This window comes from Squalius cephalus (assembly GCF_949319135.1).
Source record: "Squalius cephalus genome assembly, chromosome: 2".
NCBI lineage: Eukaryota > Metazoa > Chordata > Actinopteri > Cypriniformes > Leuciscidae > Squalius > Squalius cephalus.
The window spans coordinates 53,403,677-53,423,596 of record NC_137123.1 but is presented as its reverse complement, the minus strand read 5'-3'; the positions used below and the strand labels follow the sequence as shown (position 1 = coordinate 53,423,596).

Below are 19,920 nucleotides of genomic sequence, written 5' to 3'. Positions count from 1 at the left end.
TGTTAGATGTGACTGATGTGACAGGATGTGACAATAGGTTTCCTGTTATGGCCTGCTTGAATGTGATACCTCTGATTTTCTTCTAAAGGCTTTTATAATGACAGTTAAAACGCAACATTTTGTCGCCAGTTAATCATATCAATTCACCGGTTAGACATGAACTGTATGGCACAATTGATCTGTGATGTGCTGAAAATAACACCACATACTTGGTAAACATGATCACTTTATATCAGAATGATGGTGCACTTTGACAATTTTACAATATCAAACTTTCTTTGAGTTTACAACCAGATTAGAAACATAATGCATGCTATAATTTAAATATTAATGAATTTAATAAAACCCTCAATCCAAAAGAAAAAGTCCCCAACCTACACGTGTATGAAAGCTTTTTAAAGAAATCCCTCCCATCACTGTCAGCCAGGCTACATCCGCATTGAAGACCCTCGTTCTCATCTTATCAGTCACTGAGATGGAGCGAGCAAGAGTTACAGTCATATTTGTGTGTGAGTCCATTTGAGTGTTTTTGAAATGTTATTTTGCACTTTTTATAACGTCGTATTGATTTGATCGATAATCTTTTATTCGTATATATGTGCTTTTGCAGGTGTGTTGTTGTGTGAACACCAGAGAGTGTTTGGGACAGAAGTGGACATGAGAGTTAAAGCAGGAGACAGCATCACTCTCTACTCTGACTGTGTCATTCCTCTTGGATCTCACATTGTTTGGTTGAGAAACTGCTCACATGAGCATCAACCATCTCTGATAATAGACTCTTTAAATTTTTTCGAGAGGACGTTTCCACGTTTCAGTTTTGTGCAAAACAGCTCCAGAAACTCCTATGATCTACATATAGAGAATGTCAGTGTCTCTGATGAGGGAATGTATTACTGTGCAATAGATGAAAGAAAAGTAAACCATGTACATGGTGTAGGCTTACAGTACCAGTATGGAAACAGAAGAACTCATCTATCTGTCTTGGGTAAGAAAATATTTATACTTTTATGGTAATGTCAATTTTGGTAAACTTTGCCGAAACTGTAGGCCATATTTTTCTATACTCGTCAAATTGTTATGCTGATAATATCATTTGTAATGGACATTTTTGCATGGAATTGGAAACATGCAAAATAGAAGAAAAATCACTTAAATCACTTATGAAAATCTCTATATGTCAATGCAATAAAAAAAAAATTATAAAAAAAATTATATCAGCAGAAGTTGAAACAACAACAATGTAGAATATATCACAGAAAACCAAAAATGTGGATTAAATATTTTACATCAAAATTCAATAGCAACGAACATTTGGTTATTTAGAATTTCCTTCTCAAATGGGTTAACTTTCTATAACTGTAATCTGATGTTTTACGAAGTGTATGCTATGTTCCACATAATATACTTTATTTTTTAAATGAATTAAGAATGATAGTTTCCCATTTGCTCCTGAATGATTTTGACCATACACAGCGAATAAATTTAATTAAAAAATAAGATTCGCTTTTCACCACACAGAGGAATGGATTATCTGGATATGGTTTCAAATCAAAAGACACATTTCACAGAACAGTTAAAGGGATAGTTCACCCAAAAATTTAAATTCTGTTATCATTTACTCACCCTCAAGTTGTTCCAAACCTCTATGAATTTCTTTATTCTGCTGAACACAAAAGAAGATATTTTGAAGAATGTCAGTAACTAAACAGTTGACTTCCATAGTATTTCCACCCCATACTATGGAAGTCAATAGAGACCATAAACCAGGGTTCACCAATCTCGGTCCTGGAGGGCCGCTGTCCTGCAGAGTTTATCTCCAACCAGCTCCAACACACCTGTTTGAAAGTTTCTAGTATGCCTAGTGAGACCCTGATTAGCTGGTTCAGGTGTGTTTAATTGGGGTTGGAGCTAAACTCTGCAGGACAGCGGCCCTCCAGGACCGAGATTGGTGAACCCTGCCATAAACTGTTTGGTTTAACCATATTCTTCAAAATATCTTCTTTTGTGTTCAGCAGAAGAAAGAAATTCATACAGGTTTGGAACAACTTGAGGGTGAGTAAATGATAACAGAATTTTAATTTTTGGGTGAGCTATCCATTTAATGCACGGTGGTATAATTAATTAGTATATTAATGTGAGGCAGTACAAATGTACTTAGGAACAATCACAGGAAATATGTTTTTTTGTGTGTGTGCTTTATGTGGCAACATCTAAATTAACTGGTTTCATCCAAATAAAAAAATAATTTAATTGACTATATCAACTGGTAATTAATGATGTTCGATTCTTGGACGAATCATTCTTTTTAGCGGGTAACCGGACAAGTCGGTTCACAGCCAATAAGCATGTCCAGTCCATTTATTGAACCAATGAACTGGTTCAAATCAAACCTACAGGCTGAGTTACGAAGTCAGCTTTTCGGTCATGTTTTCAGACTTAAAAATAACTCTGACAGTTATAATCAGCTCATTTGGTTCTTTTTGAGTCGGTTCTTTTATTATACATTAATTTTGAACCGGTTCTTTGGTACAATAACCCATCTGGACATGCTTATTGGCTCATTTGGTGCTGCGCAAGGAGTGTGCGTGCTACTTCGGATGGCGTCTTGCATCATCAACCCTGAACTAAAATTTGATTTAGTTTGATTCTTTGAACCGAACGTCACCACTGCCAATAGATACAAAAACATTGCCGTGAGCGTGTAAGATATGCTTCTGCATGAATAAACAGATCTAGGCAGGTGGAGCTGGGGGAGGTGGAGGGTTTCATAGGAACTCTGATAACGCGCTGCAGGACTAGCTTACAGCAAACAATGAACCAGACTATTTAAATGTTGAGCGAGCAATCTCATTGGCTGCAGGATCAGCAGAGGCCAGTCAGCTTGTGCCATGTGGTAATGGTGTGATTGCTTGCAGATGCAATCAGCATGGGAGCATGCCTATGTTCCCACAGCCCAATGTTCCCACAAATGGCCTACCCCTGACCCCACCCCTAAACCTACCCGTAACTGGGGTTTAGACAAATCGTAAAAAAATTTTTTTTTTTAGAAATGTGGGAACATAGGGCTGTGGGAACACAGGGCTGACCCCATCAGGGTGACTGAACTAGTTATATATACACAAGATCAATGAATGTACATTTTTTGGTAGCAACAGCAACCCAGAACAAGGTGTCAACACCCTTAAATAATATTATTAGATATTTTCCAAGTATATGTGTATTAAAAAATGTGCAGGTGATGACTTTGGCAGTTACTTTTGCTTTAATTTCATTTAGAGTCAAAGTCTTCACCCACTAAGACGTTCAACATCACCTCCACATTTCCTGTATCAGACCCCTGCTGGACGCTGCTGTTCAGTCTGTGTCCTGTGTGTGTTCTTCTCTTCTCCATCAGTGTGTACTGCCTCTGTCAGAGGAAAACTACAGGTGATCATTCACTCCTGAACCCATTTCCTTCACCAGAGCTATGTTTGATTTTTTTGATATCACAAGATTTGCTTTAAATCATCTGTGTTACAAAATGGACCATGTATAATATTACAATCAGTTATGCCTTTGGCTCTCCAGCTGAGTTTTGAGCTTTGTGAACAATGAAATGTATTTTAAATGTCATGCTGATTATATTTTCTAAATCAAGTTCTCTTATTTTAATATTTTGTAGTTTCTGCAGCAACACAGACTGAGAATAGCTTTTTTGAGGTACTGCATTACTCGTGCACATCCTTGACAACCCATATCAAACATTTCTCATTTTGAACAAATGAAATACTCTTCATCTACAATTTGTATTTTGTATAATAATGATGTTGATATTTTCCAGCGAGAAGATGAAGTTTGTTACGCATCATTGAACACGCTGTCCCTGCTGAAGAAAAAGAGATCGCAGAGTTCAGACTTTAGTACTTACACCGAAGTCAGAACATAAACTGCCAAAGAGGATTCTGTTGTAATCCTCAAAGATGCAATATAAAGTCTTGCTATTTACTATCATATAACAGGCATTACTCAGGGCTATTGCAAATTGAAAGGGTTTTGGTTACCTGTTGTTATTATTATTATTATTATTTGACGCGCTTCTGTCTGCTGTTGTATGTACAGTTCAGTCTGAGAGCCAATCCTGACTTGTGTAAATGTAGCCATCTTGTGCGCACATTAGGGTTAAGAATCACTGTCTTGTTAGACTGGTAGATCTAGTGTTATTTTACTTTAGGGAGGGTAAAGTAATGATCAGAATGTACTCGGGATTTTTTTTTTGACATGAAACAATTCTGTAATCATGATTATTGTTAAAATTAATATTCATATTGTTTTGATGCGCTGTCTACTGTTTGAGCTTGCTTGTTTTTACAATGGATGAAAAGAGTGCCATTACAAACCATTTGGTCTTCAAACTAAATAAAAGTCACGCCGGTTAGTGAAAAGGAAAATATATGCTAAGGAAAAAGATCATGCACATGCTGTCTCCTCTCTCACACAGAAACGCATAGACCTGCATGTTGTCTTTTTTAATTTTGATGACAATGATTTTATTAAAATATTTTTTCATGCTCAGTCATATTACCCTGTAGCCCAGGGGTGCCCAATCCTGCTCCTGCCGATCGACTGTCCTGCACAGTTCATCTCTAACCCTAAATCAAATTAGGGTTGATTAGGGTTGGAGATGAACTGTGCAGGACAGTCGATCGACAGGAGCAGGATTGGGCACCCCTGCCCAAGACTGGTTGCCCAGGCCCACTGAAGCTAAGCAGGGTTGAGCCTGGTCAGTATCTGGATGGGAAACTTCCTGGGAAAACTCATGTCTGTGTGGTTCCTAATGCCCCAGTAAAGTGACGGGGACACTATACTGTAAAACGTATAGTGGAGGATCTCCACTAGGACCTGATTGTCTGTGGTCATTAAAAAAAAAAGCACTCACGCAGACAAGCACTAAAATGTCAGAAACTATTCTGCCTTTTATGTTTAAACTGTTGGACAATGATGGAGAGACTCAAGAAGAAGTGACAATGTAGAATACAACAGGACGTTTCTGAATGGTTAGTTGATGAATGTAATTTAACAAATGTGAAAACTGGTGGGACAAATAATCTGTACTCGTTTAATTTTGTTGATTGTTCTCTATTCTCAATCTATCTCAGTGTGAATCTCAATCTATTATTGAGATTCACACTGCCCTAAATAATAATAAAAAAAAGAAAAATGATATGAGAGTCACACAGTATTAATGCATAGGCTACAATATTATATTTAGCATAAAGAGAAACATTTGAAATAAATAAATACTTTTATTCAGCAAGGACGCATTAAAATGTTACAAAAGATACAAGTAAATGCTGCTCTTTTTCATTTTTCAAAAGAACGAAGAAAGAATAAAGCAGCACAACCATTATCAACACTAATAATGTTTCTTGAGCACCAAATTAGCATATTAGAGTGATTTCTGAAGCATCAGGAGTAATGATGCTGAACATTTCGCTTTAAAACTGTAAAATTACATTTTTAAATATATTTTAAAAAATATGTAAAAATATTGCACAATATTACCGTTTTTGAAACACCTTTCATATGCATCAAAAATCTTACTGACCCCAAACTTTTGAATGGTAGTGCCTCCTGACATACCACGACACATTTATGTCCTCCATGGACGGTTCCACTTAGTATGTAGCAGAAGTAGACGAGTTTGCAGTACTGACTGTAAAAATAGATAAAAAAAAACTACTACCCATATTTACTTCAATTTTAGAACAAAGGAGTTTTATTTAAATATTCAAGTGAGCATCATGAAAAAGTAGGATAAACTATCATTTACATACCTTTAAAATGAACACAGTCATGAATCAAACACCTTGTTCATGCCAGCAATTAAAGCAGTCACGCTTGGGCTGAAAGCACAATGGCACTTCGCAAGTCGCACACATGATGGGAGTTTTCTGGCTGCAGAGCCTGCACTTACGTCTACCAGTAGTACTGTCCGACATGAAGTACTTGGGATTGTGGGATCCTTCAGTAACTGATGATTCAGGAGAAGCTGAGGAAGTCGCAGGAGAAGAAGACGAGGAAGGAGCTGGTGCAGAGCCAGACCTGTCCTCATCATCATCCATTTCAGTTAGCTCTAAAACAAGCTTCTCTAGGAATGCCTTTCGCGTCAGTGCTTTTTGTTTTTTTATCTTCCCAACCAGTTCATACAAAATGAATGCATTCTCTACGGCAATGTCCAAAAGGTGATAAAAAATACATTGATACCACTTTTTTGGTTTATGTAGCACTCTGTAATAATGCCCAGTAACTAAACTGGCTGGATCCATTGTCCCCACGTTCCTGGGTGGAAAGAAAAAAAGCTACTGTTTTAAACTCAAAAGATAACAATTTCTGTGAATAAATGCATATGCACAATAAAACAACACAAATGGCCGTTAACACAAACCTAGTTGAGCAAACTCTGAGTTTCAGAGTAGGTTAAAGTAGACAAAACCAAACAAATTCAAGCCAGTTTAGGTTCACAACTTTCACTATCACCATCGCATCAATTTTAAAATATTGCTGATCACTTACAAAGCACTAAATGGTTTAGCTCCGCAGTACTTGAGCGAGCTCTTAATGCATTATAGTCCTTCACGTCTATTGCGATCTCAAAATTCCGGCCAGTTAATAATACCTAGAATATCAAAATCGACTGCTGGCGGTAGATCCTTTTCCTATTCAGCACCAAAACTTTGGAACAGTCTTCCTAACATTGTCCAGGAAGCAGACACACTCTGTCAGTTCATATCTAGACTAAAAACACATCTCTTTGACATAGCATTCACATAATACATTATAGACTTCTATAATTCAATGTTAGGCTGCATAGATTAGGTCAGCTGGAACCGGGAACACTTCCCATAAATCCTGATGTACTTGTTACATCATGAGAAGAATGGCATCTACGCTAATTTTAGTGTCTGTGTTTATCCCGAGGTTTTCCCGCAGCCTGCCGGATCCAGGCCGTATCCAGATCTGACGAAGGCCCTTCGTCTGGACCCGATGACAACGCAGTGCTGAAGTGCCAACTAGTCTCTCCCTATGGAGGATCCCTTTCCCACTCTGCAGATAAAGCGTCGTCGGGAAAACTCAATTTGCGTATCTACCCCGAATTGATAAAATAAAATAAAATTCTGAATCAAAACTATAAGGAAACACCAGTAATTTGTTTAGGCTTGGTTTGTAGGGAATAACAAACCTGCACACATATATTCAAACGCACATAACTATTGAACCCATTCTTAATGCGCATCTGAACGCCATCAGCGTTTCTTACAGGATCGCGTTTAAAGTTTGTGTAGAGAGAATGGTGTCTTCTTGGCGGCCCCTAATTTAATAACAAATGATCGTTGCGACGGAAGCGAATCAATCAAAACTAACTTTAGCTGTAAAATAACTTTATTAAAGAACCGCTATAAAGCCAAAACAATCTCTGTTACCTTAAATTATACGTTTATCTCTGTAAAGCTGCTTTGAAACAATCTACATTCACTTTTCTACAGAAGATTAAGAGATCAGTATGAAAAAAATCGTGAATTTAAACGCATTTACAAAGCTTGAGAAGGTAGCTGAGAGAATATATTAATTAATAATACTCTACTATTGGAAGTGAATCAACTGAGTATATTTAATTTATTTAGAATTACAAAGAGCTTAAAAAGGAAAAAAAAAATACATTCAGTGATTTAAGCTTTAAGATTCTAATTATATGTATGTATTTATATTAATTGAAATTAAAAGTTGGATATTAATTGTCAAAATATAATTGCCAATCTTTGGTTATGCATTAAAGATATAATATATAAAATAAATATATTAAATAATAAGGAAATTTACTTCATTTTGAACTGCTTTCATTTGCAGATGTGTCACTTCGCTCACAGCTGATTTGCCCAGGTTAAGTTTGCAATCTCCAACCCAGAATAAAACCTGCTCTAGAGCAGTTCAGCTGATGTAGAGTTTGCTTAAACTAAACTTACCTGGGTAGCCTCTGATACCGACTTCAAGAAATAGGCAAAGGAACATCACTGAAATTCTACTAACCTGTTGTAGTCCAACACCGCAGCTGGAATGGGGACCTGCACAAGGGTCTGATATACGTCACCCTTCACCTTCCTCTGCACAGTATCACCTTCATAGGCTTTATGGAAGGTGGAGCACATCTGCACTTCCTTTGAGTCTTTCCACTCGACAAACAGCAGCTCGTCCTCCCTAATCCAACGCATGGTGCCGCGCGGAGCGTTCCGTCTCAGTCTGTTCACAGAATTTTTAGGGAAACCTTTCCTGGTCGGCAAAACAGGGCCACAAGCCCAGACCTTTTTACCTAGAAGGTTCCTGAAGAGTGTGGGGCTGGTGTAAAATTTGTCTAGAAACAGTTTGTACCCAGAGCCCAACATATTTTCATCCACCAATGCCATAACGGACTCATAACTCAAGCCCTCGCTCTGTGAAGAGCATGACTTCCCCTCGTAAATAAAGAAGTCCCACGTATAGCCAGAGGTGCAGTCTGTCAGTGCAAAGAGTTTGTATCCTCTATCTGCAGATTGGTTTTCGATGCGTCGTTTGAGTCCAGTTTTAGGCTGTGCTGCTACTATTCTTTCATCAATGGTGATGTTCTGAAAGGGATGAAAAAACGTCTTGCAAGCCTCCCTAATGACTTGATATAGATGGATAATTTTACCCAACCGTTCATAGGCCGCTGTTCCCTTCTTCGAGTCATTTTTCTCATCCTCCTTGGTATTACTGAAATGAAGAGCATTGGCGATTGTCACAAATTTTTGATAAGACATGACTTGTGCAGGAAAGGATGGACTGAAGTACTGTGATTCATTCCAATACTCTGTCAGCGAAGAGCACTTCACGAGATATGTATAAATGACCAGTGCCATGTACGACTTCAAGTCTTTCAGAGAAATGTCGAGCCAACGATCACGCACATCTTTGCACTTGGTCCCATAGTCGTTTGTGTGCCCTACAATAGATTGCATCATTGTCCTTGGAAACAACAGTTGAAAAAACTGCAGAGGACTTTTAAACCTATTTGGTAAAGTCTGTGGCCCAGGTTCTTGGAGAGGAGTGAATTTCAGCTGAAGCGGTTCAACATCTGCTTCATCTGAGCTGTGCCACCGTTCTGTTGATACAGCAGAGAAACCATCACTCTCCATGCCATCCCTATCAACAGTAGATGATGTGAAGGACAGACGGGATCTCTTTCTCTGCTGTAGGTTTTCCTCTAAATCACAGTCCTCCTCTGCTGTGTAAATGTCACATGAAGGCCTATTATATGATACAAGAAGAAATACAAAACAGGATTAGCTGTTGATTGATTTACGTAAATTGATTTTTGCATTTGATTTATCTGCTTAGACCAATGCATAAAAAAATTCACTCTCTGACAGCCGGTACCGCTTATAGAAAAGCAGATACACAGCGGTTACCCCACCCCGTTCACTTCAAACAGCCCTTCAGGTTTTTTTATTGGCTTCAAACAAGGACAAGAGTTTGTTCTGGATTCTTTCTTTGCTATTCATTGTTCATTGATGATATTCATAATTTTCTTTACAGTGCAATGGAAAAGTAGCCTGGCAAGCCAGACCCCACATCAAGATGTTGGGTCTGGGAACACACCATTGGCAGGGCGGGATAAACGGCTGTCTTTCAAATTCCCTCTGCACGCAATAGGATAGCGCTACAACCAACCAGAGTGTTTTCCCAATAGCGGAGCTAGTTGATAGACTAAACTTTTGCCGTAGCCGGTCGGCAAAACTACGAACACATCTTCCTTTTTTAAGAATGACTTAAGTGCCGTTCTTTGTTCTTTTCTCAAAGAAAAGCTTTTTCCAGCTCGAAAGCCAACGGAGAGTTGCTAGACTACCCTGGCTGCAAAATAAAATTTGCTGCCGCTAGGGTGCGTCTAGATTTCTAGGCTAATGGAAAAGTGATAAGAACACTTCTCCGTAAAAAATCTGTTGCATTGATGGCATGATGCAAATGTTCATGTCAGTCTGAAAAGATGCATTAACAGCTGTTCAGTCAAAATAACATTTTAATCACACCAAATAGTAATCTGTTAATCTGTTAAGACTTGTTTTTTATGTAATAACCCAACATTTTTATTTATTTACTATTTAGTCAAATGTATAACTGTCTTACTCTGTAGAGTAAAGGGATTGTACCTCTTCACAAGACTAGGATTGAACATATGGCTTTGTTTAATAATGCCTTCATGACATTTTTGGATATTTTTTTATTTATTTTTGGTTACCTGGACTTTAAATGGAGGGCCTGAAACCTCTCAGGTAAAAAGAATATATGAAATAGTGTTCTGAATATAAAGCTTTATGGGTTTGGAATGACATGAGGGTGAGTAGCCTAAATTCTGATGACATATCAAAAACTAATCCCATTAAGAATTATGGCAGAAGGCCCAGTGTGGCATGTTGTTTCTGTAGTTTTTGTTCTTGTTGAAAACATGCTCTAGTCTATAACTATTATGACTATAGAAATTGGATTATTTACTATGGATCTACAATGTTTCATACATTACAGTTGCTGTTACTATAGCAAAGCAATATAATTTTTTTGTAAAGGATGTCCATACAATTAGATTTATTTGCATCAATCATAATATTTACCCCACATCATAAAATCGATAAAATACATTTCAAAAATATATCAAGAAAATGTGTAGAAAAACTCACCGATCTAAAACAGAGTCAAGGCCATCCATAAACATTTCCTCTGCTGTGCTGTCCACACTGCTGGCCACACTGTCCCGGTCACAAATATCAGTGTCTTCATCACTACTTTCTGAACGGTCCTCCATACTATTCTCAGTACTTTTCTTTGGATCCATCTGAGAGTACTGAAGATCAATCCTTACGGATGTTTGCTGCTGAATAATCAGTGGCCAGTGTAACGTTATGTGTTAGGTAAACAAACAAACCACAAGGCATAGTTGACATTGTTGACTACAGACAAACTCACGCCCCAGTCTGTCAGTGTCTTTAACGAACGCTTACAGTAAAGCTTTATCTTAAAGCCTGTATGTAATCTAAAAGCACCACAAAAATAAATAAATAAATAAATGAAATAAAAAAACAATACACAAACGTTTCGAATATCAGCCATAAAACTGACATAACTCACGTGCTAGGGTTAGAGGGATATCAGCAACAACGGTGTTCATTTGTTCTCCGCGCGAGAGTCCCAGGAAGTGGCGTGATGAGTGAAAGGAAGTATTTCCCGCGAATCGGTTCAGGTGGTGTATGACTGACAGGTACATTCCAAGACGTAAGCTCCGCCCATTTGCTCTGCAGCGAGCAGCCTCTCAAACATTGGTCAATCATTTCACTTAATAATTTTACAAATACTTTTAGTTTTTTAATTTTGAAAACGTATAATAAAATGTTTCCCATTTGACTACATTTATGCCTATTATGTGATACAATTATTTACTTCATGTTCATGTTGTAACAAATACTAGCTACTTAAAGACACAGAGTTTAGGCATTCAATCTCAAATATACTTTGTTAATAAGCTAATAAGACATATATGTATGTGTGTATATATATATATATATATATATATACACAATATAAATTCATGTCACATTTACACTAACCAGGAATGTTGTAACATCTTCCTGGTTAAATAAACATTACATAAAATAGAGAAACCAAATACAATTCTATATTGTATTTTACGTAACGTAATTAAATTTATATGAATTAAAACCAAGTATAAATCTCAAGTTAATTTAAGCATTCTTACATTTATTTCCAGAATAATAACTAAAGGCTTTTTTTTTTTGCATGTCAAAGTAAATACATTCTTCTTATTAATTTAGCTATATATTTTTCATAAATGCCCTATTGGTTTCATACTGAGAAATGCACGTTTTACTCAAGGCTTTGTATTTGGCTTTCATATTGAATTTCATATTACAGAATATTTTACATTAAATAGGCCTATGTCACATGCTGTGTCTTTAAGTAGTATTATTTGTAACAACATGAGCATGAAGGAAATAATACGATCACATACAATCAAATGGGAAACACTTTACAACCTGTTACACATTTATTAATATAGTTTTAAAATAAAAATAGTTGTCTTGTAGCATATATCATTGAATTAACAAAAAAACTATTGTTTTTGTATCCTTTAACATTAACAATGATTAATAGGCTAGATTGCTTATTTTACATCATGATATCTTATGCATGTATAACCAGAAAAGTGACTATTAAAAGTATTGTTGTTAAATATTGTAGATATTGATCCGATCCGATCCAAATCCATGTGGAAATAGGGAACCATCATATTTATCGCAACTGCTGGCCATGCGGTTCTGCTGTTGTTTTTCAGCCAGTTAATAATATTATACATAAAACATACATAAAATGTAGATAATTTAATACGATTCAAAACATATTTATTCCAGTTTACAATTTTTGTACAATAACGACCCTTAATATGGTAACATTCACTGAAGCCATAAATCAAAAGCCTATCATTGAAACAGTCCCTCTCAGGCTGAAAGCACATCATCACAAGAGTTGTCTGGTTGCAGAGCTTACACTTCCTTCTACCCGTGTTGTCTGATATGATGTTCCTTGGCTTGTGGAAAGAAGAGGGAACCACTGAGGAGGAACTGCTAAAGAGGAAGCTGAGGAAACTGGTGCTGAATCCTAAGGACCAATTTCTGTAAGCTCTAAAATAAGCGTCTCCAAGAATGCCTTTCGAGTCAAAGGCCTCATGTTCTTTCTCTTAGTCATTAGTTCCTGCATGATGAATGCATTCTCTACAGTGATGTCCAAAAAGTGATAAAAAACACATTGATACCACTTCTTTGGTTTATGTAGAGCTCTGTAATGTCCAGTAATGCAATTAGATAGATCCACTGCCTCCATGTTCCTATGTGGAAATATAAAATGCATATTTCAAACTTTAAACAGTTACATAGAGTAAATTATGGAAGCTTATTTCTCACAATTGCACGTTTATACATTTTAATAAGAATAAGAAGAATAAATTTTACTTACTTCTTGTAGTCCAACACTGCAGCTGGAATGGGGACCTGCACATAGGTCGGTTGAGCGTCACCCTTCACCTTCCTCTGCACAGTATCACCTTCATAGGCTTTATGGAAGGTGGAGCACATCTGCACTTCCTTTGAGTCTTTCCACTCGACAAACAGCAGCTTATCATTCCTAATCCAACGCATGGTGCCGCGCGGAGCGTTCCTTGACAGTCTGTTCACAGTTGTTTTTGGGAAACCTGCCCTGTTTGCCCATACAGGGCCACAAGCCCAGACCTTTTTACACAAGAGGTCACTGAAGAGTGTGGGGCTGGTGTAAAATTTGTCTACGAACAGTTTGTACCCAGAGCCCAACATATTTTCATCCACCAATGCCATAACGGACTCATAACTCAAGCCCTCGCTCTGTGAAGAACATGACTTCCCCTCGTAAATAAAGAAGTCCCACGTATAGCCAGAGGTGCAGTCTGTCAGTGCAAAGAGTTTGTACCCCATGTTTGGAGATTCGATTTTCATGCATCGCTTGAGTCCAGTGCTAGCCTGCAGTGTCACCATTCTTTCAACAATTGTGATGCTCTGAAAAGGATGAAAAAACGTCTTGCAAGCCTCCCTAATGACCTGATACAGGGGTTGAATTTTACCCAGCCGTTCAAAGGCTGCTGTTCCCCTCCTAATGCGGTTCTTCTCATCCTCCCTGCTGTCGCTTAGATGAAGAGCTTTAGAGATTGACCGAAATTTCTGGTAAGACATGACTTTTGCAGGAAAGGACAGACTGAAGTGCTGGGAAACACTCCAATAGTCAGCCAGCGAAGAACACTTGAACATACCCATGTAAATGACCAGTGCCATGTACGACTTCAAGTCCTTTTGAAAAATATTTTCCCACACCTTGCCCTTTCTCTCTTGGCGCTTGGCTCCATAGTCATTTGTGTGCCCTACAATGGTCTGCAACATTGTTTTTGAAAACAACAGTTGAAAAAACTGCATAGGACTGCTGCACCAACTTGGTAAAAACTTTGGCCCAGGTTCTTGGAGAGGAAAGAAATTCAGCTGAAGTGGTTCAACATCTGCTTCATCTGAGTTGTGCCACCGTTCTGTTGATACAGCAGAGAAACCATCATTTTTACTCTCCCTGCCACCTCCATCAGCATTGGAAGACAGACGGGGTCTCTTTCTCTGCTGTAGGCTGTCCTCTGAATCACAGTCCTCCTCTGGGGGGTAAATGTCACATGAAGGCCTATTGCATGATACAAGAAGAAAAAAAAAGGAATTAGCAATGTACTTCTCAACTCTGTTGACTAAAGGCCAGTTCACACCAACACAAATATTTGGTTTGATTTTTGTATTCAATTTGACTTTTCAGACCAATGTGCAAAAACTGGAAGAAAGGATGAATGAACATGCAAGCAGAAATGAAGGGAACTGGCTCGAGCGACAACGGGGACAAGGCCCACTGCCGCCAGCGAGCCGCTGGTGGGCCCTCCCCCCGCCTGAAAGCGATGATGGCAACGACAAGACCCGGGGCCGTCGTCACCACGCTCGCCTGTCCTTTATATGGATGCGAGCTTTCGCCCCTCTTCCTCTTCTTCACTGGGCATGGACCTCAGCCTGCCGTCCAAGCCGTGCAGATTCACGGTCCACCTGGCTGACAAGGCCTACGCATCTGCAGGCGAAGCAGCATCTGCTCTTCAATCCATGGCTATGCTGCAGGTGTTCCAGGTATGTTGAACATTCGCCAGTTCCTGCCTCCTCCTTCCCTGAACTTTGCTACATTGGTGCAGAAATCGGGGAGGAAGGATTCTGTCTCATCCTTCCGTCTCCATCAACACATCCCGCCGCCTCCTTACCAGAACTAGGAACTTTGCTACAGGATTATTTACTATGAATATACAATTTTCCATCAAACCCCCACACTTACTACAATTACTGTTATGATAGCAAAGCACATTTGAAATAAGTAAAAAAATAAATAAATAAATAATAATAAAAAAAAAACCACACATCATAAGTGATAAAATATATTAAAACCTATCAAGAAAATGTGTAGAAAAACTCACCGATCTAAAACAGAGTCAAGGCCATCCATAAACATTTCCTCTGCTGTGCTGTCCACACTGCTGGCCACACTGTCCAGGTCACAACTATCTTCATCACTACTTCCTGAACTGTCCTTCACACCCTTCTTAGTACTTTTCTTTGGAGCCAGCGGAGAGTACTGAAGATCAATCCGTGCGGATTTTTGCTGCTGAATATTAGGGAAGTAAACTGATTCAGTGGCTAGAAATAGTATCCAGCTGCAGAGCCAGCAGTTTCAGACCAGCAGCCACACAATGGAAATGAGGGGCAGGGCTTATATACTCCATAGAGTAGCATTACCCATACATGTCATTTTCTTTTACAAAATATGAGCTATTTTCACATGGATTTTAACCAGATCGATATCTGCAATATTTAACAAAAATACTTTAAAATAAAGTCACTTTTTATGTTAATACATGCATAAGATATGTACAATGAGCTATATTTTTTAAGGTAGTGCAACACTATTAACTGTATAAGCTGCACCCCTCACTTCCGTTCTGTTGTCCCTGGTGAAAAAATAATATGCTAAGTATATTTGCAGTCAGGTCCACGACCCGGGACTCAAACTTGGGTCTCCCGAAACACAATGACGCTACATTATGGTTAATGACGCACACTTTGTTCACTTCAATGTGATTTCATGACATTTAATGAAAATCTGCTTTAAACATTAGTGACAATTAAAAAAAAAAAGAAAAAAAGTTATTTTTCATTTAGTAAATGATAAATAAAATGATTTTTGGTTGTATTTCAGTTTTCTGTAATGTCTATTCAATGTATACATGAATAAAACTATATAAAAAATAAATAAATAAATAAAAGAAAAACATTTATAGTCTGTAAAGACCTTTTTTACAGTTTTATTGTTACTGGCTAAATATTATGATTTTCAAGTTTTGAATGATTTCATGTTTCATTAATATTAATAAAGACAAGACACATTAAAGAGTCATGAAACCCCCCTCTTTCAGCTCAATTCTAGCTCACAATATTTTTGAAAAATGCAACTTAATTGGGTGTGGATGGCTGTGAGAAGCTGGCAAAGTTAAAAGTTTAATGAAATGCACTGACACCTTATTTTTGTCCTTTCAAAAGTAACTGAATGCCCTGCTATATATATATATATATATATATATATATATATATATATATATATATATATATATATATATATATATATATATATATATTAGCCTACAGTAATCGCAATTGCATTTAAACATATTCATGTACATGTATAATAATAATGTCACTATAAAATATTTGTTTATATACACACTTTAAATGCATATTTAAAAATAATTAATTTTCCGCTTAAAAAAACAAAACACCGTTCCATACATAGCCTAGATCTACGCGCCCCCTGAACCCCCATAATAAAGATGGACAGTCAGTAACAGAGAAATTTGCACGAATTAAGCATACGTTCCGTAGCCTACAATTGAGGTATTATCGAAGTATCTAAATTTTAACAACGAGTGCTTATTTAACAAAAGGCAAGTAAAACGGTCAGGGTTACATTTTAGACACACACACATTCTTGTACATCTATCTTTATGAGGACATTCATTGACACAATGCAATCTCTAGCCGCTTACCCTAACCTTACTCATCACAACTAAGTGCCTGACCCGAACCCTTACCCTAAACCTACCCTTAACCTAATTATAACCTTATCCCTAAAACCAAGTCTTGACCCTCAAACAGGCCTTTAAAGGGGTCTCAGAAAGTGAGGACCGGCCAAAATGTCCTCACTTTATTCTCTTTGTCCTCACTCCAATGGTCTAAAACTCAAACTGGTCCTCACAAAGATAGTTGTACAAGTACACACACACACACACACACACACACACACACACCTCTGAAGGGATAGAAAAGTCCACGGGACTTGGTACCGCATCACTCGCAAGTCGCAACCTGCATTTGTGAACAAGGCCGAAGTCCACCATTCTCCAGTTCTCGAAGCTCTCTCGACAAAAATGCTTGCTACACACACATAGTTTAGATGTGTCCGCGGTTGATGGCCAACCGACCGCCCGCAGCCAGAGTCTAGCCCTGGTAGCATCGCGGGGAAAGATATGCAACGCACTGGAACCTTTGCACCACGAAAACAAACACTTGCGTCCCATGATTGCCTCTCTCATTTACAACGCGATATTACCATAGACAGTAAGGATATTACATATCAGTCATTGGAAAGATCCAAGTGGTGTCATGAATAATTAAGAAGAGACAGTGTCTTCTCATTGGATAAGAAAACAGACACCGATGAGTCATCAAAGTACTCTACTATGGAAAGCGAACGGGGACAATTCTCTTTAAACGAAACGCGTGAAATTTGACAGTGTAGTAAAATCATACATGAAGACTTTTTTTTATTTTTTTTTATAGGCTTTATAGACAGACAGATGGAGAGTGACTCTTGAAGGACCAGCACCACATCCTCTTCTACCACTATTTGAAGAACTCATCTTCCAGAATCTGACAGTAAGTTTTGGGAGTTCATTTTTAGTCCATCTCTGCAAAACGGACTTCAGGGTAGGAGATGGACTAAAAATAAACTCCCAAAACTTATTAAAACGTATTCTGGAAGATGAATTCTTCATGTATTTTACTACACCTCTTTTCAATGTGAAAGTGCCGAAGCAACAATCGCTCGGCAAGATTGCCCATCAAAATTGCTCAAAAAGTTGCCCTGTGTATCATCACCTTAAAGGGTTCCTGATGTTTTCACACTTAATTCTTCATTCTTTTAAAGTTAACATGTGTCTTTTCTTCTCCAGCTGTTTTTGTCTGACCCTGCAGACCTAATGAGTATTTCACTGTCCAATAGTCATGCCTTAACTGCAATTTCTAGTATTGCATTCTTCTCATGGGCATTTCCTAATTTTTGACTTTTCAGTCTGAGTTAAATCTCTTTTTTGGCTTATTTTATCTGTAAAAGAAAAAGTGCCTAATAATTATGCGCACCTGAATATAAGGCGTTTTTCATTTCCAGGCTTCATGAACAATTATCGCTTATATATGATTAAATACAAAATCAATTGTAGTTATTACGATTAATGTGGTTTGGAATTGGTAAAATGTGCCTGGAAAAAAAAATGTTCAGAAAATCAACGTGCCTAATAATTCTGCACGCACTGTACTATACTAATTTCACTTTAGCACTGCAGCATCCAAGACGATGTTTACTGTAAACAACACAGAGACAGAACAGCAAACAAACTATAGGGTCATAGCAGAAATCCTGTCTCCATTTGTGTTTAAAATAGTTAGTTTTTAGACTTTATCAACAGTTTATTATTTTTTTTTAAAGTTTTTAAACATTTATCACCACTTGTGATTCACAAAGTGAAAATTAATTTTAAGAAGTTTGTTTCTATCCAGTTGGCTATTGGCTTTTACCGATAAAACAAACACTTTACTCTTGTTCTGAGGACATAGTTTAACCTGCTAACTTTTGACTTTTATTTTAATTTGTTTACACAACAGCTCTGACAAAAACAGTATGATAATAAAAGGTTTTGGGTTGAACACCAAATTACAAAAACATTATTATGTGAAGGTGAATAAAGTTGTGTGTGTGTTTTCAGTTATAAATATATGCTGTGTAAGTTATATACTTTTGAAAATGATAACTTAAAACAAACATTTAATAACCCATATAGATAAACTATAAAAAGGTGTACTTGTGGTAAATGTGCAAATAGGAGCTTCTTCGAAAAACCGGCATTGAGCTGTTCCTGATTGACGAAGCAGTCACTTGAACAGACGGTAGAGGTCGAACTAACTGCTGTGGTATTTCTGAATAAATAAACATTAGCCACTGACTGTTCTCTTATATTATGTTGTCCTGACGGTGGGCAGTGCTCGGGGTGCTGACATCACAAAATACGGAAGTCACAACGGCTCCTGAAAAGGCACTTTATGCAGGCTGTGTGCATTTGTTTGTGGATTGAGTGTTTTGAAACTTATATGGTAGTTTCATAGCCCCTAGACCTCTGCTATCATGAAAAAAGCCAGGAAATTTCAGTTTTTTACAATATGGGACCTTTAAAAGAGCACAGGCTGTAGGACAGAAACGTTAAAAATCAAACATCCTATCCTGTTTCGTAACCATGGCTAATTCACTTAAAACAGAACTTTTTAAAATCTTAAGTCAAATGTTAAGATGGGACGTTTCTGTAATACAGCCCCAACGTAGCCTGTCATACAAGTGCCACGAACAAATGGGCACACAAGGTATTTTACGTTTTGAACAGTCAATAGCAAACACTTCAACAAATAATCAAACATATACTTACAAGTTTTGATGAAGAGGCGCCAGACTGTCTGACCAAAGTGGGAACCGCTCCATTTTTCAGGAGTAGCCTTTGTGTATAGCCAGCGTTGTATTCTCCCAGGTTTAGGAAGCTGTCCTTTGTAAAATGCGCAGCACACAAGCGAACCTTGGGGCTGTAGCGCTCAGGAACAGTGTTGTAAATAAATTGTAACCATTGATTCCTAATTCCATCCGTCTTCGGAAGGCCAAACAAATGGGTTTTGTTTTCGCATCGGAACTCACAGCGTCCCCAAGACATGATGGGGACTGACTGAAGTCTGCCAATGAGCCAGTGCCAAGCCTCCTTTCTGCGCATGCATTTGGGTCCTTTCAAGCTGTAACGTATACGTTTGCGGAAGTCATATCTTTTCTTTTTTTTTATTCATATAGTTGTTGAACATCAACAGAAAGGCAGTCATAACGAAAAGATATACATGTAAGGACCGAGATTAC

The 19,920-nt window shown here is 37.8% G+C and overlaps 3 protein-coding genes across 7 annotated transcripts; 1 reads left to right on the top strand and 2 right to left on the bottom strand.

The window, feature by feature from the left end:
* Positions 1 to 335: 335 nt before the first annotated feature.
* On the top strand, positions 336 to 5,173 carry LOC307151296 (uncharacterized protein). The gene is made up of 5 exons (XM_079859248.1): positions 336 to 509; positions 611 to 985; positions 3,277 to 3,426; positions 3,662 to 3,699; positions 3,821 to 5,173. Exons 1-5 carry the CDS (start codon positions 476 to 478, stop codon positions 3,923 to 3,925), a joined length of 702 nt encoding a protein of 233 aa, XP_079715374.1. The 5' UTR covers positions 336 to 475; the 3' UTR covers positions 3,926 to 5,173.
* Positions 3,343 to 11,441, bottom strand: LOC307151013 (piggyBac transposable element-derived protein 4-like). Of its 3 annotated transcripts, XM_079858748.1 has the most exons (5): positions 11,170 to 11,441; positions 10,722 to 10,915; positions 8,065 to 9,297; positions 5,814 to 6,318; positions 3,343 to 3,406 (listed from the first exon to the last, which is right to left on the bottom strand). In XM_079858748.1, exons 2-4 carry the CDS (start codon positions 10,874 to 10,876, stop codon positions 5,838 to 5,840), a joined length of 1,869 nt encoding a protein of 622 aa, XP_079714874.1. In that variant the 5' UTR covers positions 10,877 to 10,915; positions 11,170 to 11,441; the 3' UTR covers positions 3,343 to 3,406; positions 5,814 to 5,837. The 3 variants fall into 3 exon arrangements, with proteins under 3 accessions (XP_079714874.1, XP_079714873.1, XP_079714875.1); XM_079858747.1 differs by lacking the exon at positions 3,343 to 3,406 and having other exon boundaries at positions 5,740 to 6,318; XM_079858749.1 differs by lacking the exon at positions 3,343 to 3,406 and having other exon boundaries at positions 5,740 to 6,318; positions 10,722 to 10,912.
* Positions 11,442 to 12,423: 982 nt separating this feature from the next.
* LOC307150992 (piggyBac transposable element-derived protein 4-like) lies at positions 12,424 to 19,773 on the bottom strand. Of its 3 annotated transcripts, none has more exons than XM_079858706.1 (4): positions 19,451 to 19,773; positions 15,122 to 15,309; positions 13,069 to 14,301; positions 12,424 to 12,940 (listed from the first exon to the last, which is right to left on the bottom strand). In XM_079858706.1, exons 1-4 carry the CDS (start codon positions 19,724 to 19,726, stop codon positions 12,715 to 12,717), a joined length of 1,923 nt encoding a protein of 640 aa, XP_079714832.1. In that variant the 5' UTR covers positions 19,727 to 19,773; the 3' UTR covers positions 12,424 to 12,714. The 3 variants fall into 3 exon arrangements, with proteins under 3 accessions (XP_079714832.1, XP_079714833.1, XP_079714831.1); XM_079858707.1 differs by lacking the exon at positions 19,451 to 19,773 and adding an exon at positions 17,006 to 17,355; XM_079858705.1 differs by lacking the exon at positions 19,451 to 19,773 and adding an exon at positions 17,006 to 17,322 and having other exon boundaries at positions 12,438 to 12,940; positions 15,122 to 15,306.
* Positions 19,774 to 19,920: the final 147 nt, after the last annotated feature.

Coding starts and splice junctions, on each gene's coding strand:
- LOC307151296 (XM_079859248.1), top strand. CDS start 476: ATGGAGCGAGCAAGAGTTACAGTCATATTTGTGT. Junction 3,427..3,661: donor CTGTCAGAGGAAAACTACAG/GTGATCATTCAC, acceptor AATATTTTGTAG/TTTCTGCAGCAACACAGACT. Junction 3,700..3,820: donor CTGAGAATAGCTTTTTTGAG/GTACTGCATTAC, acceptor GATATTTTCCAG/CGAGAAGATGAAGTTTGTTA.
- LOC307151013 (XM_079858748.1), bottom strand. CDS start 10,876: ATGGATCCAAAGAAAAGTACTGAGAATAGTATGGAGGACCGTTCAGAA. Junction 9,298..10,721: donor CTTGACTCTGTTTTAGATCG/GTGAGTTTTTCT, acceptor ATCATATAATAG/GCCTTCATGTGACATTTACA. Junction 6,319..8,064: donor GCGGTGTTGGACTACAACAG/GTTAGTAGAATT, acceptor CTTTCCACCCAG/GAACGTGGGGACAATGGATC.
- LOC307150992 (XM_079858707.1), bottom strand. CDS start 17,290: ATGAGAGAGGCAATCATGGGACGCAAGTGTTTGTTTTCGTGGTGCAAA. Junction 15,310..17,005: donor ACTTTTCTATCCCTTCAGAG/GTGTGTGTGTGT, acceptor CCTAATATTCAG/CAGCAAAAATCCGCACGGAT. Junction 14,302..15,121: donor CTTGACTCTGTTTTAGATCG/GTGAGTTTTTCT, acceptor ATCATGCAATAG/GCCTTCATGTGACATTTACC.